The sequence below is a fragment of the Giraffa tippelskirchi genome, chromosome 10, assembly GCF_054371585.1.
Source record: "Giraffa tippelskirchi isolate mGirTip1 chromosome 10, T2T-mGirTip1v1.2.pri, whole genome shotgun sequence".
In the NCBI taxonomy this organism is placed as follows: domain Eukaryota; kingdom Metazoa; phylum Chordata; class Mammalia; order Artiodactyla; family Giraffidae; genus Giraffa; species Giraffa tippelskirchi.
In genome coordinates, this window is record NC_137284.1 from 97659557 (window position 1) to 97676970 (window position 17414).

Consider the following 17414-nt stretch of genomic DNA (forward strand, 5'->3'; position numbering starts at 1 on the left):
CAGAGCTGTAGCTTCAGAATTTTATTATCACTTCAACTTTTCAAAGACCAACTTTAGGATTTATTTTTTTGCCCGAATTCCTTATTGTTTGCTCAATTAATTTAATCAAGTGAATCTCCATGTAGAAATCAACTACTTAAATAAAAGATCACATAACTTGCTTCAAAGGACATTGAGAAAAATGAAGAATTAATTTATAATGCGTGTGGCACAGTTAAAGCATAAATACCCATGTACAGGTGGGAAATATTATCAATCACATTCTGAATTGATATAATTCACAGGTTAAACCTATTTACAGTTTTGGTGATCCTCCCAGCATTAACTGTGTTTCTTTGGTTAACTTATTTCAAACGTCATGTCTTTGTTTTTTCATTCTTTCCTAGGGTGTACCTGTGAATAAACTACAAAACGGTTTAAAGAAGGGTTATCAGGAGGATGAGAAAAAAAGCAAACAACTTTAATGGCTCACTCTGTAACATGTTTTCTAATACCCTGATGGTGTGCCCTGTGATCTCAGACAGTGTTACAAAATTCTGGAAAGAAAATAATTTTAAATTCCTCTTAATAAAATAATGCAATGTAGTACATTTCATGAGACAGATAACATGGAAAATTCAACTAAGTTAGGGAGCAGCGACTCCCTGAGCCTGGGAGACAATAAAGAAGAGTTTACAGAAGGAAAGGAATTAAGTGTAAAATTAATGAATTTCTACTTAATTTTTTTTTTTTTTTTAAGTAGATTGAATCTTTACATGTCAAGGATTTTCTTTCTTGCAAGATTTTGCTTTGGTAATCTATTACATTTGGCATATGGCCAAGATGTTTAGTGTGTTTAGAATGAAGAATCCTCAATAGCATTTTTCATATAGGGTAATATTCTCTCATTTTGAAGCACAGGAAGGAAAAAAACCCTGAAATCTGACTTCACATTTTTCATCCCTAATACAAAATGTGTTCTCTTGAGAGTGCTAAACTGTTTAAATAACCATGCCAAACCAGTATAATTATATGGATGTTACTTGTAACACAGACTCCACATTTCCAGTTCAAATGGTGTGGTGTGGGAGATTATAGATATATGGCCTATAAAGAGTTATAAATCTTTGTTTATTTTATTAAATATTATGAGACATGCCCTGAGGATGACAGATCAATAATGGTCCTTGTGGTTTCCTGATGGAAGGCTGCAATTATTTTCTTCCATTATAACTTAAATGTAACCCAATTTTACTCATCTATCATCTTTATAATAGTAATAAAGAAACATCACTGTATGTTTATTTTTATGCCTATTCCTATTACCCCTTGTTTGCATCTTGTTTTGATTTTGTTTTCACTCAAAATTGTTCTAATCATTTTGCTTTCTTCCTTTGATGGCTCTGAGTGGTGACCCTTTAACTTTGGCACTCTGAAACGGAGATGGAAAATTACTACTTTAAGTTTCCTTTATTTTGGGAAGCAGTTGGCTACTCTTTGAATTTGAGAATAAATGATGTTTAAAAACAAGGAAGCTTGGTACAAACAACCTTGAGGTTGACTTTTTCTAAAACTTCATTATCTGCAAATTCTTGAACATATAACTTAAGCATAACATAAGCATTGTATTTTATAGTGCCATAGGTAGTTAGAATTAAAGTCAGGGAAAGGAGCACCTTATACCTTCTAGATTGACTATACAGCACAATTCTGATTCGGTTGTCCTTCTCATCACCCTCCAAACCACCACCACTCCCATATCTCCTTTTTGCCTTTTGAAACAATTAAGTATTCAGGAGGACTTTCACAAATTAAACATTATGGAGGTGGTCACTCATAACCGTCAGCCAGGGAAGTAAAAGACCCCCATGAGCAATAGAACCAGAATGTGCCTCTTCCAGAAAACAATCCAGTAATTTGAATTTGACTTTCTTCACACAAATACCCCTTACAATGAGAGCTGTTATTTATTATGTACCAAGGACAAAGTTAGAGCCTCTTATAAACATTGTTGCACTTGTCCACACCATAGTCCTGCATGGAGGAAAATGGGTTCATTGGATTTAAATAATGCTCTCAGGACAGGCAGATAGAAAATCATGGAGTACAAGTTTGAATCCAGATCTCTTGTTCCATGAGATCATGCTGCCTTCCAACAAGCTAAATTTATGATTATCTTATGTGCCAGGTACTTTATATTTATTATCCCATGTTTTTACAGAAAGCCTGAGAAGTAGGTATTGCTATCTGCATGTTACGAATGAGGAGACTGAAGCTCTAAGAATTACGTAATGTGGAAGAAGTTACACAGGTGGTACATAGGAGACCAGGGCTTCCAACCAGGTGACTCTGGCACCAAATTGCATGCTTTTCCCCTTTAAATGATCAATCACTGGTCATTAAGATGACCAAGATATTGGTAAAAATATTTGCTACAAGTCTATTTATGTTCTTTCAAATGCTTATATGTAAAATAAAACTTTGATATTGGGATTGCAAGAGAAAGTATTACGTCGTAACTATTTTTTAGATAAGTGAGAGATATTTCAAAGACCCCTTTTTCATTTAAACTTTGATTAAAAATCTTTCAAAAATGTATAATTCCACTTCTGTTAGTAAGTATACTGTAATTTAGGGAACAGGATCTTTGCTGATTTGAGGACAAAAAATTCCTTTATTCAATATGGATTATTTGGAAGAAATTAGGCCAATGTATACTGATTCTAGTTTTTTCCTGGAATAACTGTCATGTTACTAAATCTCTTATATGACACTGTTGGAGATCCAATCAATGTGCTTAAAGTGAATTCTTAATAGTTTATCCCAAAATAGAAGATGAGGGTTTTTTTTTAATGACCAAATTTGGGGATTTTCCAAGTCTCCAGATTATGTGGCATTTTCTCAGTTACTTTATGTTGAATAACAATGTACTGTTTAGGGAACACACATTAACCTAAAACAACTTCAATCAATACTAATTTAGAATGCTTACAAAGGTTGAATGATGAATGCGTAAAAAGGGCGGCAAAGACTTTTAAGACCAAAGATTTAATTATTTGTGGATGTAGAATCTCATAATTCTAAAAGGTAGAAATCACTGTGAACAAACCCTTTAGCAGTCACTTTCAAAAGCAACAAAGAAAACGGTTACACTATAAAGATGAAGAACTAATAGTCAACACTAATAGTACATGAATGGATATCTGTGGCATGGGTTAAGTTTCCAGAAACAGCATCATATGGGGAATCAACGAGTTTTGAAGTGCAAATAACTAAGAGGTGAAGACGACCTGCTCTGGAAACTATCAGATAACTCAAAAGAGGGTTTTAGTGATGTCATCAATATGAGAAGATGTATATGAAAGTTTGCACATATACTTTTATAAAATGTGAGAGTGGAAAAAGCAACATAATATGTGATCTAAAATAAGCAGGTCAGGTCTGATACTCCTGCTGGACCCTTAAAATCTAAAAGACCCTTTCCTGGTGCTCTGTCTGATCCTGTGATAGAGATACATTTTGTACAGGGCAGAAGCTCAAGGAGGGCCAGAAAACCCCTGCTGCTGCGAACATGCTCTCAAAGCCTCAGTGGAAAGTTAGTGCTGCAGCTTTCTTTGTCCACAGAGCACACGATGGTTCCTCTACAAAGATCTGATTGATTAGACATGTTAATAACAAAACTATAATATATGTATTTATTCACTAAATGTCATGCCAAAATAAAAACTCAGTTCCAAGAAATTGTTGGGTCACCTGATATCTCTGCCAAGTAAATTTGCCAAGACAAAATGGAGTAGCTGTGTTGCTTAGAGTCTTTCCAAACTTATTTGATCCTGTAAATCATTTGGTTTTGTGTGAGTAATGGCTCTAGGTGCCTTTATTTTAAGAGGAAGCTGGGAAATGTCTGTATGCTGGTTATTGGAACAACCTGCGGTCTTTCTGTGGCGGGTATATGAAAACTGAGAACGTGGGTAGTTTCATTCTTGGAAGAATTCTGATCTTCAGTAACCAGAGAAGATAAACAGGCAAATAAATGAAGAGATTTGAAGGTATTTGTCTTTATGGAATTTGGCTAGTATTAAAGTTGGCTTCCCTTGTAAAAAGACTATGTTGGCAAGTTTCATCTTGTTTCCCACAAGAATTTTTGCGATGGGAATGATAATAGTTTCAGGTGTGGTTGGTGCATTTGGGGCATTTTTCCTGGGTGATAAAACTGACCTGAATTTCATTGCGTAATCCTGCCTTTTTGTTCCTCTTGGAACACTAAAAATGTCAAAGGAGTAGGATAAAGTTCAGCTGTGTTTTGAGAATTTCTAGAATTGATAAATACTTTTATATCTGGGGGTTGAAATGTACAAAATAAAGCAAAGAGATAAGATATCAGTATATCCTTGTAAGGTAAAGTCTCTTTAGTTTTCAACAAATTTAAGCAACAAGATTTAAATAACAAAGTCGTGTGCTTTAGAGGCCCTGCAGGAATTTCCAATAGACTCATTTCTAAACTTGTGTTTCTGAAGCAATTTATTGGATGCAGGAAAAGTGTTCTCTCTGAAATGCTATTAATATTACACTTTTATTTCCTAATTCCCAGGTTTCTGAAAGTTTTTTGTTTCCTTTCATTCTTTTGCATTTTCTAGTAAGGAAAAGGGGTAGCCTCATGAGCAATCCCATTGCTTCTTACAGATTTTGCAACACATATTAAAATGTATTCAGGGAGAAATAAGTCTTAGTTGGAATTTATATGTATGTATATTATGTATATTCATAGACTTCGGAGAGGGAAGGAAGGAAGTTATGGCTTTAGTTCACTAAAAGATGGATTCATTTTCTCCGAAGCATTTTTCTAACTTTATAAATAAATTGCGCAGAGTTTCCATCTGGAGAAGTATCCTAGACATTTCAGCAAAAGTGAAACAAACGTTTCTGAATTCATATGTCCTTGGTACCCATCTGCAAATTATATACTTTCTTTTATCAAGGACATGTGTAATGTTCTTCCTGCTTGCAATTATAACCTTTACCACTTAGACTGAAAACTGTTAGAGTAAGGGAGATGTACATTTTCAAAGTCAGGTGTCTTTAGAAAAGCTATACCATTTGTTCATCCAATTATGATCACTAGTGGTCCTTATGTTAGGAGTCATAGCAAGTCTGTAATGTTCAAATCTGGGTCCCCACCAGGAAAGTGCAAGGCCACAATGGATTCCCAATTTGATGTTCTTCCTCTCAATTTGATGCTAGCCCTAAATGATCTGATGACCAGCAGGATAAATCTTCTGGGTATAGCTGGTAGCCTTTACTATATCTAAATCAAAGCAACAAAGAATTTCCCTAACAGTTCCTGTGAAAATACCATTTCATGTTGTATAAACAATCATCAATCAAAATATTTATATCTATAGACACCAAATGTCAACCAGGTGAAAAGCACCAAATCAGAACTTGGTAGATACATGCCCATTCAAGCAGGAACTTCATGCATTGAAGCCAAGATCCAAAGGAGGAATCTGAGAGTAAAAATTTCCTCTATAGTTTCCTAATTTATTCAGAGAAGCATATTAGTGCACTTAAAAATGTTTAATGTATCAACATTCTAGAAGAGTTTTTCATTTGTTTTTAGTTAAGTTTAAGTAAAGCCAAGAATACAGACTATTCATACATCAGTGAGCGAATGGGACCTCATTAAAAAAAAAAAAAAAGCCTTCAACACCTACAATTAAGCATGTTGTTCTAAATGTTGTTAACGGTTGCATGGCATGTCAATAATTGTGCTTTACGGAACTGCTGTTGTGCTAACTTTATGTACATCTGACCAGAACTACTAAAGCTTATATGAGAAGTAAAGTTAATAATCAGAAAAATGTTGGCAAATGTGCAAACCCAAATTGTAAAAATATTTTGTATTTTCTTTAAGCTATCCCATTAACTTCTTCTCAAGTTATGATTCTATTTTTTTTTTGATTCTATTTTTAAATGAAGATTCAATTTCTAAAGTTTTTTGGAAAGAATTTGCAAACATTTGGATAAATACCATTTACCAAGCACCAAAAAGCCCATGATATTCTCTTCTAGGATGATATCTATTCTTACTTGTACCTCATAATTTGCAAATAGGGAACCTGTGTGACTTACCCTATTGAAGCAGTGTTCATGGTTGGGGCCATAAAAATGCTGGAGACATCTCACATTGTTTTTGTTGACGATCTTGTTGAAGAACTCATTGACATATTTGACAGGGAATGCACAGACAGCAGAGCGATTCATTGGTTCGGAGGAATCTGGCTTGCTTTGTGCAAACACCCCGTAGAGAATGTCATCATTCAGGTTGGCACCTATTTGCCTAGCGAGTTGAGCCCCAGGCTTACTGACATATGCAGCTTGGAGAATATTAAACACTTCCTGCTTTGTGGATCTCTTTCTTCTCTTTTCCGTCAGAATACACTCCAGAGGCATTTCCATGTACGAATGCAATCCAGAGTCTGCAGAACAGAACCTGATTATTCTTGTGTGAAAAGTCTGAGCATCTAGAGTTTCCCGTTGGACCGTCAAAAAGTAAATAAAATGGTTGCTTTCAAAGGCGTGGACATACTTAATGGGGTAGGAATCTCGGAGCTCTGGTAGAACATCAATATAGGATTGGTCTGTCAAAAACTTAAAACCATCTTGTGTTTCCTTTAGCCTTCTCACCGATATTGAGTGCAATGAATGATCTGGAAAGTAAGAAGAATTTATGGTATTGCCCACGAAGAAGTTGATGAATCGATCCTTTTCAGACAGTAGGACTTTGGTTCCCAGGGCACTCACCACACAGTCAGGACACTGGCTGGTCTCTTCGTCTGCCTGAGGGGAGTACATGCAGTGAACCTCCGACTCTATGTTCGCAGTATTGTTGGGTGGAAGGACGTGTCGCTGGCAGGTCCCTCTGTGGACACTGCCACAGCTAATGAGTTGATCATCATAGTACGTGTCAACAAGCAGAGCCATGTTGATGTTATCTTTCCAAACACCACCTGATAAATTGGCTTTGTGGCTGCAGTCCTGACATGGGAAACAATCTGGGTGTTCCAGCACAGGCCCAGTCTTGTACTCAGCAACCTTCTGAAGGTCTTTGTCATTTAAAACGTAAATGTAGTTAATGGCACCGAGGTAAATGTGATGTTTGTGCAAAACAACATTCTGAATGGATGTTTCTGCAGTGAAGTTAGGAAGCTGATATTGCATGTTCACATTCATCCTGGACTTTACTAGAGCCTCTTTACACTCCCCATCGCTCTTCTGCACGAAGGTAAACAGAAGCACAAGAATGCCAGGTGCAAGCACAGCAGGGGCCTTCATGGCGGAATTTTATCTGCCAAAAGATGTTCAAGGCGAGAGCAGTTTAGTTGTCATTAGAAACAAAGAAGAAGAAACTGAGAGAACTATACCAGTTAGACTATTAGAAACAAATCTTACTAACTGGAATTTTTACATTGAGTGAAAACAAAAAACTCTAGCTGGCTTCACATAAAGATGTATTGTGCAGTTGGACATGACTTTACATAGTTTTAATTTTAGAACTCAAGCCACCAACAAGTAATTTTAGAGAACCATTATAAGATGCAAACAATGTTCTGTATTAAGAACGATACAACAACTAAGTTAGACTCATTCAGCAGTGAAGTCAGAAAAATAGCACATTTCTTTCTTAACCCCTTGCTGGTTGTTTCATGTGGTTTAATATCTGTGGTTAATGACTAGGGTGATATTTAAACTTTCTCAGTTAGCCAAGTAAAGGAACTGTGGTTCAGATTCATTTACTCTACAAATCACAGCAGGCATTGTTTCCTTGGGAGCATGTAGAATTACTAAGCTAAATTTAGCTTCCTTTTGGAAGAAAACAATCATAAATTCTAGAAGCAATATGATCACATGCTGTTTATAGGATTTTGTGTGCAGAGAAAAGGTATGGTTATAATTTGGCTATAACTGACCTATTGTTTTGGATAGACAAATGCTTAACTTAATGTAAGATCACTGGGAATGTAAAAACAGCAAGCTAAAATGTATAAAACATAATCTTTAGGGCTCAAGTGCTGGAATTATTTCTCAGGGAAAAACAACATATTGTTCATTACCAAGTCAAAAGCTATTTAGTTAAAAGAACGTTATTTTAACATTCCATTTTATGTGCATGGATAGTATTTCTACTAGGAAGCATGAGTGGACTTGTGATTCAGGTTTTAAAAACTTAAGGCGCACATTGTGAATTCTACTTATAATAGTTACAGGCGGGTTTGGAAAAGAGAGGCCTTAGAAGGAACAGAAACCAAATAGCTACTACTTTCCCTTCATTTAAAAAAAATGTGTAATTCTGACAGGACAAAAGGAGTCTCTAAAAACATTCTGGGCTGTAATTATGCCAAAGACTAACTCAAAGTCCATAAAAACACAACAGAATTCACTGTGCATGGCTCTGTGCTTGAAGTTTGGGAAATGGGACATGGTACTTACCCTTCAGTGAACTTACAGTGAAGCTGAGATATGATACACATATGCAAATTACTATAATACACGGTATTATGACTTTCTGTATAGCAAAAACCAGAAGCTAAAAGCGTTGAGGAAAGTATGGCCTGTACTTGGGATTACTATGATCATGAGAAATATGGACAAGTCTAATACGTTTGAGATCCAGAAGAAAAGGACAATGCCTGTTTGGCTCATCACTCCATCTCAAGGGCTTCATATAGAGCCTAGAATGAAGAAGGTGTTCAATAAATACATGTTGAATAAATGAGTGAATAAAAATTAAACAGTAAGTTCAAAGTCACAGAACAGATTAAGTGTAGTAGCCAGAACCTTAATCCAAATGTTATTGATTTCAAAATCAAAGATAATTTTATCCTACCAAATTGACAGGAATTATAGGCATTATTTAGGAGGTAATAGAAAGTCACTGAAGGATTCTGAGGTAGAAAGTCATATGAGCAAGGTTTTACTCTAGGGAGATTGATTTGGAGGCAGTGACTTATATCAGGTAGAACCTGGCAATGAGAAGACCAGATGACAGGTATTATAGCCCACACCAGGTAAAAAGGGCCAGAAGCAAGATGGTGGCCCCCAAAATAGAAAGGAAGGGGTGAGTGAGAGTTATTTGAATAAATAAGATGTGACACCTAAATTGGTGGAGCACAAAAGAGAAGGTAAAGGATAAGCAGTGTAATCTGGGAAAAAGTGGAATGGAACAAGTTACAAAGCTAGGGTAGTCAGCAGGAGGAAGTTAGGCTAAAGATCGAAGAATATGATAAGCTGACTTTAAACATGTTGAGTTGGATGTGTTGTTGAGAAATGAGTGAACATGTTCTACTACAGGGATGACTAATAGGTTTTACGCTGTTTACCAGAAAGCAAGTGTCTGAAGTAAATGAAGAATGAAGATTCCAAGCAAATAGTATCAGTACCAAGCAACAGAGGAGAATAATGAAAATTCTGAGAACCCTGCTCTTACTGAGAAAGTAGCACAACTGGGCTTGGGTGAGATAATATCCCTCTTAAATGAGATAGAGGCAAGCAGAAGCATGAGTGCCAAGTATCTGCCATCTCTGCATTAGAAAGAATGAACTCCGGAACTTGATCTTAGTGGGGTAAATGGGATTTTAATTGGAATAGAAACAAACTCTGTATGTTATTTGCACAGAGGTGATGGTTAATATCAAGAATGACTATGTTCCTGGAGGGACGAGGTGAAGAAAGAGAAAACAAATGAACCAGGTCTTGGCAATTTGCACCCTGGAAAAACTAGCAAAGGAGTCAAGGGAGGTAAGTTAGTTCAGGGAGGTGTCAAGAGAGCCAGTATTGCACTGTGTCACAGAAGGTGGGTGAAAGGCGCAGGAAAGTGGATGTAATCCATACAAAAGCTACTTGTTGACCTTCACAAGAGTACTTTCAGTAGATTCAACAGTGGTATCAGACACTGAATTGAAAGGGAATGTGTGATAAGGAAGTAGAATGTTTGTCAAAGGAAGGACAATGAGGGTTGAGGGGATTTTAATTTGTAGGAAAGACACACACTCATTTGTAGGTCTCTTTTCCTTCTAACATTTGTTGGGTATTTACTAAAGGCCAGACACTGTGATAGATGCTGGAAATATAGAACAAGGTACCTTTCCTGGGAACCTCACAGTCACTTGGTAGAGGCACGGGCTTGACAGAAATTATGGCAGTCTGTAGGAAGGGCAAACAACCATACTGGAAATGATGCTAGAGTTGAGTCTTGAAGGACAACGAGGAATGGAAATTTCTAGTGGGAGAGCCATTTGTGCAAAGATACAGTGGCAAGAGAGAGTATGTGACACAGTCAGGAGAAATACAAGTAGTTGAACCTAGAGAAGTGAGGAAAACAAAAAGGGCAAATGAAGGAGATAAAAATTACTTGATCAACATTCCAAAGGAGCAAAATGAGGCATTTCCAAGAGCCCTGAAATGCAAGAGAAGCCTCTCTGAGACAGCAGGAGAGGATGATATGTCAGATAAAGATATAGGGACATCTAAGGAGTTTAGGGCATATGATCCCAGTTATCTAAAAATAAATTAGGGTATATGATCATCTGCTGAAATTGATGGATACAGAGGAGTGACCACGGACTTCAGGGTGTAGGAGAAAGTTTAGAGTGTCTACAGCAGGGCATGCAAACTGAGGTCAGAAAGAAATGAAAGAAAGGATTGTATAGTAGCTTTTAGGGCTTCCTGAAGATAAGACACAATGTATATGACTTCCTCTTCACATTCATGAGATATGGGGAAAAAAACCAAGAAAGAAGGTTAAGGACACAATGATTTTCAGGATCCAAATGAAGGCATCTGATTAGGGGATATAGGCTTTAAAGGCTACAAAATTGTAGCTGGACCAGAGGGCAAGGCAGAGTTTCAATAAGGAATAAACCATGTAATAGTAAAAATAACAATAACAAGTATTGAGTGCCTATACCACGTGCCAGGCATTCTGCTGAACCTCTGATATACTCTTCATAAACATCCTGTGATGTAGGAAATATTACTATTCTCCATTTCTAGACAAAGCAAACTTGTCAAAAGTCACAGAGTTAGAACCAGATTCAGTCCCACATCTGGCTGACAGGAATCTGTACAGTCTGTTGAATGCTTCACTAACACTGAAGCAGCTTCCTGAGCTAAGAGGGAGAATGCACCAGAGCAGAAGCGAGACAGAGCTCTGGTTCTGGGCCCTTTCCCTCTCTAGTTGTGTGACTTTAGGCAATTCATTCATTCACCTTTGAGTCCCAGGGTCCAATGGCCTCACATGACTGCTCTAAGCATCAAAAAGAGATCTCTTCTTTGAAAGCAATTTGCTTGGTTACATAGCACAGGTAGGTGTGTGTGTGTGTGTAAACATATATATATACAATTATATGATCCTTACATGTGTACATATATTTATAAACACACATAAATGTGCTGTTTTTGTATATAATTCTCATTAATTTGAAATATACTAGAAAATTTTTGGCGCTGGTGGTGGGAATAGCAAGGATTGTTAAGAAAAGGATTCAAGACAAGTTGTCCTATTAGAAGACAATACAAACTACAAACATGTGCCTAAACCTTCTAGAATATATTATGCAGAAAAATTAAATGCACTTCTCAAAATGGTATCACTGTATCTCCTGAAATTGGAAATATTAGTCTAATACATAATTTATCACTGTATCTTCTCTAGAAAAATAAGGGAAGAATATAAATGAACTATCACTGCCAAAAGAAAAAAAAAAGCATTACAACCAAATTGCATCTTAATTGATGCCCATTAATAGTGTGGAGTGAGAATGACGTTTTTCTTCTAGGCTTTTTGAGGGAGCCTTCAAAACAATCTTTTAAAAAAAAATCTGAGGTATTATATTATGTTTAAAAAATAGGTTCATATCTTAAGGTTGGTATGTAAGTCTTTCACGATACTAAACCTCAATCAACTAGAATCCAAGAAAATATACAAATGCATTAATGGGTTTCTTTGTTATCTTGCTTAGTGAGATGGCAAATCATAAGAAAACCAGTAGGGAAGGAGAAAAAAATTTCTATTTAAGGAAAAAACCATGCAGAATACCCCTGGAGTTAGTAACTCAGTCTCTTGTACTTGCTTTACATTCTCTTGATAGCAAATAGTGATGCAGTTTTTCAGGTTGAGAAATCAAAGAAAGGTTAGTTAAAAAATATTTTATTAAAGCAAAAATACAGGACTAGGGCCAAATATCAACAACAGAATTTTAAATTAAAATATAGGTTTCTGTTTAATCTTCAGATAAAAAAGAAAACAAACATCCCGTTTTACTGATCATTCCAATTAATTAAGGTCCCCATTAACAACGGTATGTATTGGTCAGATTAGATCTTCTCCAGGAAATGTTTGTGTCCTTCACAAGTAGTGGAGGAATACTTCTGGAAATATATGTTGCTGAGCTATACACCCTGATGATGCTGCCTGATGATGTCAGTTAACTGACATCTGAGTGACTGAGTGCACAGGCTCTGGAGACAGACTGCAGGGTTTGAGTCCATTCACTGTCTGTGTGATCTTGGGTAAATCTTTCTGAGCATCTATTTTCTCATCTGAAATATGGGAGTGATTACAGCACCTGTCTCTTGTGATGGTCACTCTGACAGGGGGATCAGTGAATGAATGCTTAGAAACCCCTACGAGCAGTGCTTGGCACAAAGTAAGCCAACAAATATTCTCTATTATTGCTTGTTTATGTGCTCAACTAATATTTTTCGACCATGTAGTGTGTTCCAGATATTGTGCAGAGTGCTGAAGATACAAAAATAAGTAAAACACTTTCAAATTGTCAGTGAGATCTCAGATTAGTCACGGAAGCAAACAGACGACAGTTTAAACTCAACATGGAAATGTCCATGGGAGCCCCTCAAGGGAAAACTAACCAGGTTAAGGGAGTCAGGCCGGTCTACCAATTAATCAGTTGTGGTCCTTTCCTCACAATGCATTCACAATAATGAAGTTCAGCATGGGGTGGGGGGGCATTACCTTGAGTTTTAGTTGCGGCAGTACAGCTACATAGTTGTACGACCCCAAAGCACTCACCCAGTTCCTTTGGCTTTAGCTGTTTTCTTATTTGCAAAATTATAGTGTTGAACAAGTTGTGTGATGGAGTCCTCTGGAACCAGCTAATGGGAGCTTATCATGTGCATCTCTTCCCAACTCATGTTCAATGACTTCATCTTGGTAGCCGTGGTGGGAGTATTTACACCACAGAAGTTGGCAAATACTACAAATCAGAGCTTTCCCCCCATGGAGGGATGGTTATTAAATACCTGCAAGCATACTCCTGGGTTGAACTGATGAACTTTTGAAGTATATTCCAACTCTAATAATACACAACTCTGAAATTGTTTTCCTACAACTACGTTTTACTCCAGTGCCATTGAATTGGCATATATTTCTTTTTCTTCTCTATCATCTGCCAGATCAGGCTGTGTGAGCAATTTTAATATTTATGTTGGGAGTGACTCCAGAAATACTTTCATCTTTCATATATTTTTGCCTTGATATATTTATTCCTGTGATATGCTTGGATCAGGCTTTCAATATAAAATGTCTTTTTACTGTTTGTTTTTTCTTTCTTTCTGAAATAGTGCTGGCCATTTAACCAACTTTGAGTTCCTTACTAAAAGGAACACGTAAAGATGATTCAAACAGACTGACTAATTCATTCTCTTAAAATGTCATGCACATAGCAGGTGAAACTGAATCATTCATAAAACATTTCTGTATTTCTTTTCAGTTGATAGTTAAGATAATCTCACTGGCAACATATTTCCTGGGAGTGATTATCTCAATGGCACCTTTGTCATTAAAAGTTTTGGTATTTAGGGGTATTTCCTTTAAAGAGGACTGCTCGATTAGCTACAAATACTAGCTTAACCTAAAGGTAATACCACCTACTCAACTCTGTATGCCATCTATCTACCTCTAGTTTTCTCATTTATTGTAACGTGCTTACATTGGGCTTTTCATGCCCTAAAAATCTAGAAATATACTTAATTCTCTAAGAATTTATTAACTGCCTGTGCCTATCACCATTACTACTGTCACCATCACTGTCTTCATCAACAAAAACTTGTCTCAAAGCATATGCCTGTGTTGTGAAAGTCGCTCAACCCCATGGATTGTAGCCCACCAGGCTCCTCTTTCCACGGAATTCTCCAGGTCAGAATACTGCAGTGGGTAGCCGTTCCGTTTTCCAGGGAATCGTCCCAACCCAGGGATAGAATCCAGGTCTCCCGCACTGCAGGCAAATTCTTTACTGTCTGTGCCACAGGAAGCCCCTATGTTGTAAGCAAGTACTGATGCCTCATGAAAAAATATGACAGGTGTCATGGAATAGGTTTTGTAAGGGAGACACTTTTAAAACTTTGAAATGGGTAAATTTGCTTTCTTTAGGAATTTTCTTAGAAATAATAATATTTTATAACTAAATAGTCAGTATTTTACAAGATTCGGTCCATTATGTAAATTCTTCTAATCTGAATGTTTTCTTAGAAGCATTGCTCACATTTTTTTAAGGAAAATGGAAAAATTCCATGTTTTTACGAAAAAAATGAGATTCAAAGAGGATAAAATATTATCTGAAGTATGAAAAACATGCAATCTAGTTTTTATAAGTGTATTTCTATTTTTTAAAAAAATATGATGCTTATTTGGACTGTTTCAAATTATTTGTATTTCCTGGAAAAGATTTCTGTTCTAAAGGCACAATATTTTGAAAAAATTCTTCTGTATTTACTTGCACAGCCCCGACTCTCTCTACTACTGGCAACTCTTTTGAAAACTCTTCCCTCTCTAATGGGGCTGTCAATCACCTCCTCACCTGAAGGTGAGCTTAAAAACCAGGCTGGTCTGTTAGTGAATTCTATTCCTTTGACCCAGAGCCTGGTCAGGGGTGAGCATGTGACTAAAGCAAGGCAACCAGAGTCTTTTGGGGCTTAATATAGACACTGGGAGGAGATCTCTCTCTCTCTTAAAGAAAGGTCACCAGCCCTAGGGATGATGTTAATTTGTAGTGTTTGATGACCATTTTGTCACTGTGTGGAAAAAGCCTGCCTCGGCAAGAAAATGACCCAAGGGAATAGAACATCCTAGACATGGAGAAAGGCAAGCCACTAGTGCTATTGCTGAAGTATCCATTTCTACTGGGTCTTCTTCAGCTAATGAGAACCAGTAAATTTTTCCTTTCCTCTTTTATTTCTCTTTTATCAGCAGTTTCATTGGGATTTTTTTATTTCTTGTGCCTGAAGAAGTCTTGACCAAATAATGTCCACTAAAAGATTTTACAAACTTGTGAATTCAAACTCAAGTGCACAAAAGAAGCTTTATATAAAATATTCAAGTAATTGGAAAAGACGGTTTCTTTATTTACTTGAATAATTAAATATTTCATTCTGCATTTGGAAAGTACCTTCTAGTTAAAATTTCTGAGGTGCTATAGTAGCTTTTATCCTGCTCTATGGTTTCAAATTCTTCCTCAATATTGACTTAACATAAAAATAGAAATCATGTATTTGATAGAAATATTTCTATCAAAGATAGAAATAATGTATCTAAGTGAAGAGTCAGGATATAAAAACTAGAAAACACTTCAATCCTGCTTTTAAGTGTATAAAAGGGATTTATGATGATGGAAAATGGCTGAGGTCCCATATTAAGGAAATTGCAGTCATAAAAACAGTCATGGCTAAATTCTCCAGGATGACTTACTGGAGTGAAATACTAAGGAAAATTCTTAGCCCTTTCTACATTTATATATTATTTCCATTAATTTAAAAAGTGTGCCCATAAAAACAAAGTCAAGGAAAGAAGATCCCAATAGGAGATTCCTGATGACATTTAAAATATGGTATTTATATAAACACTCATTACTTATGAAGTCATATCTTATCAAATATTAATCAAATATTTGTGAGCTCCCATTGTATACCATGCCCCTGTATAAATAGAGAGTTTCTATCCTCAAAAAGTGTACAGTCTATGCATTTGAAAACAGTAAGATAAATGCTAAAAATCTAAATGTGCAACCTAAATCGAAAAGTGACAGATCTATTGGATTGTTGAAATAGAAAATTTTAAAACATGCCTTGTGAAACAATTAATTCTTAGGTCTGAAGTTTTAAGACTTCAGTGTTATTATCATCAAAAAACCTTAGCTGACTTCAGAAAGATAAAATAATACATGTCAAAAATCCTTTCTAATGTAGCCAGACACTACCTTGACGATGATTTCTATCAGTAAGTCAAAGGGACATAAGGAGTCTTCATGATTTTTCCCCACATGACTACTCTTTTATATGACCACATTTAAATGAGTCAAAATACACATGATTTAATTTTATGTCTAATATTTACAGACTATTTTGCTTGACAACATTGTTCCCAATAACTCATTAGCCTTCTGGAGAAGAGGGCGTGTGTAATGGAGAGAGTATGGGCTTTGGTGTCATCACACTTCAGCATGATGTGAATCTGGGCTTTACCATTTACATACCTTCTGACCCCGAGTGTCAGTTTCTTCATCTAAACCATGGGAATAATAAGGGTACACACCCATGGGTTGGACAGGAGGGTTAACGATAAATTATGAGACACTGGAATTTGGCATTCAATAAATGCTGCTTTTATGCTCATCTTCCTAAGTTGTGTCTTAGCCAGTTTCTGCCTACTCTCATCAAAAATGAGGAACTTGGCATAGTCTACTGGGTGAGCCCACTCCAAATACTTGTCGACTCTTTCATCACCTTAGCCCTCTCATCCACAGTTTAAATAGTGTTATTTCTTATTTTTCCACCCTTTGGCCATCTTGCGGTTTTCCTCTAAAGCTATTTCAAGTTCCTGAAGTCCTTCTTAAATTGTACTCTAAGACAAAGGCCACTGTAAGGGCCTTCCACACTGCTGCTGCTGCTAATTCGCTTCCGTCGTGGCCGACTCTGTGCGACCCCATAGACGGCAGTCCACCAGGCTCCCCCGTCCCTGGGATTCTCCAGGCAAGAACACTGGAGTGGGTTGCCATTTCCTTCTCCAATGCATGAAAGTGAAAAGTGAAAGTGAAGTCGCTCAGTCATGTCCGACTCTCAGCGACCCCATGGACTGCAGCCTACCAGGCTCCGCTGTCCATGGGATTTTCCAGGCAAGAGTACTGGAGTGGGGTGCCATTGCCTTCTCCGCTTCCACACTAACATAGAACAACAAACAAGGAACTATTGTGTGTGTTTATGTGTGTCAGTCGCTCAGTTGTGTCCGACTCTTTGCGATCTCATGGACTGTAGCCCACCAGGTTCTTCTGTCCATGGAATTCTCCAGGCAAGAATACTGGAGTGGGTTGCCATTTCCTTCTCCAGGAAGGAAATACTACTTCTTTAAAGAAAAGTAAACCCAT

The 17414-nt window shown here is 36.8% G+C and overlaps 1 protein-coding gene across 1 annotated transcript in view; it reads right to left on the minus strand.

Annotated features, from left to right (window-relative positions):
• The window catches only part of MET (MET proto-oncogene, receptor tyrosine kinase), a 120694-nt gene that overhangs the window by 84139 nt on the left and 19141 nt on the right, over window positions 1-17414 (minus strand). The window contains exon 2 of the mRNA XM_081537884.1: window positions 6112-7327. Coding sequence (XP_081394010.1) covers window positions 6112-7314 — 1203 coding nt within the window. The 5' untranslated portion in view covers window positions 7315-7327. The remainder of the gene's footprint in view (window positions 1-6111; window positions 7328-17414) is intronic.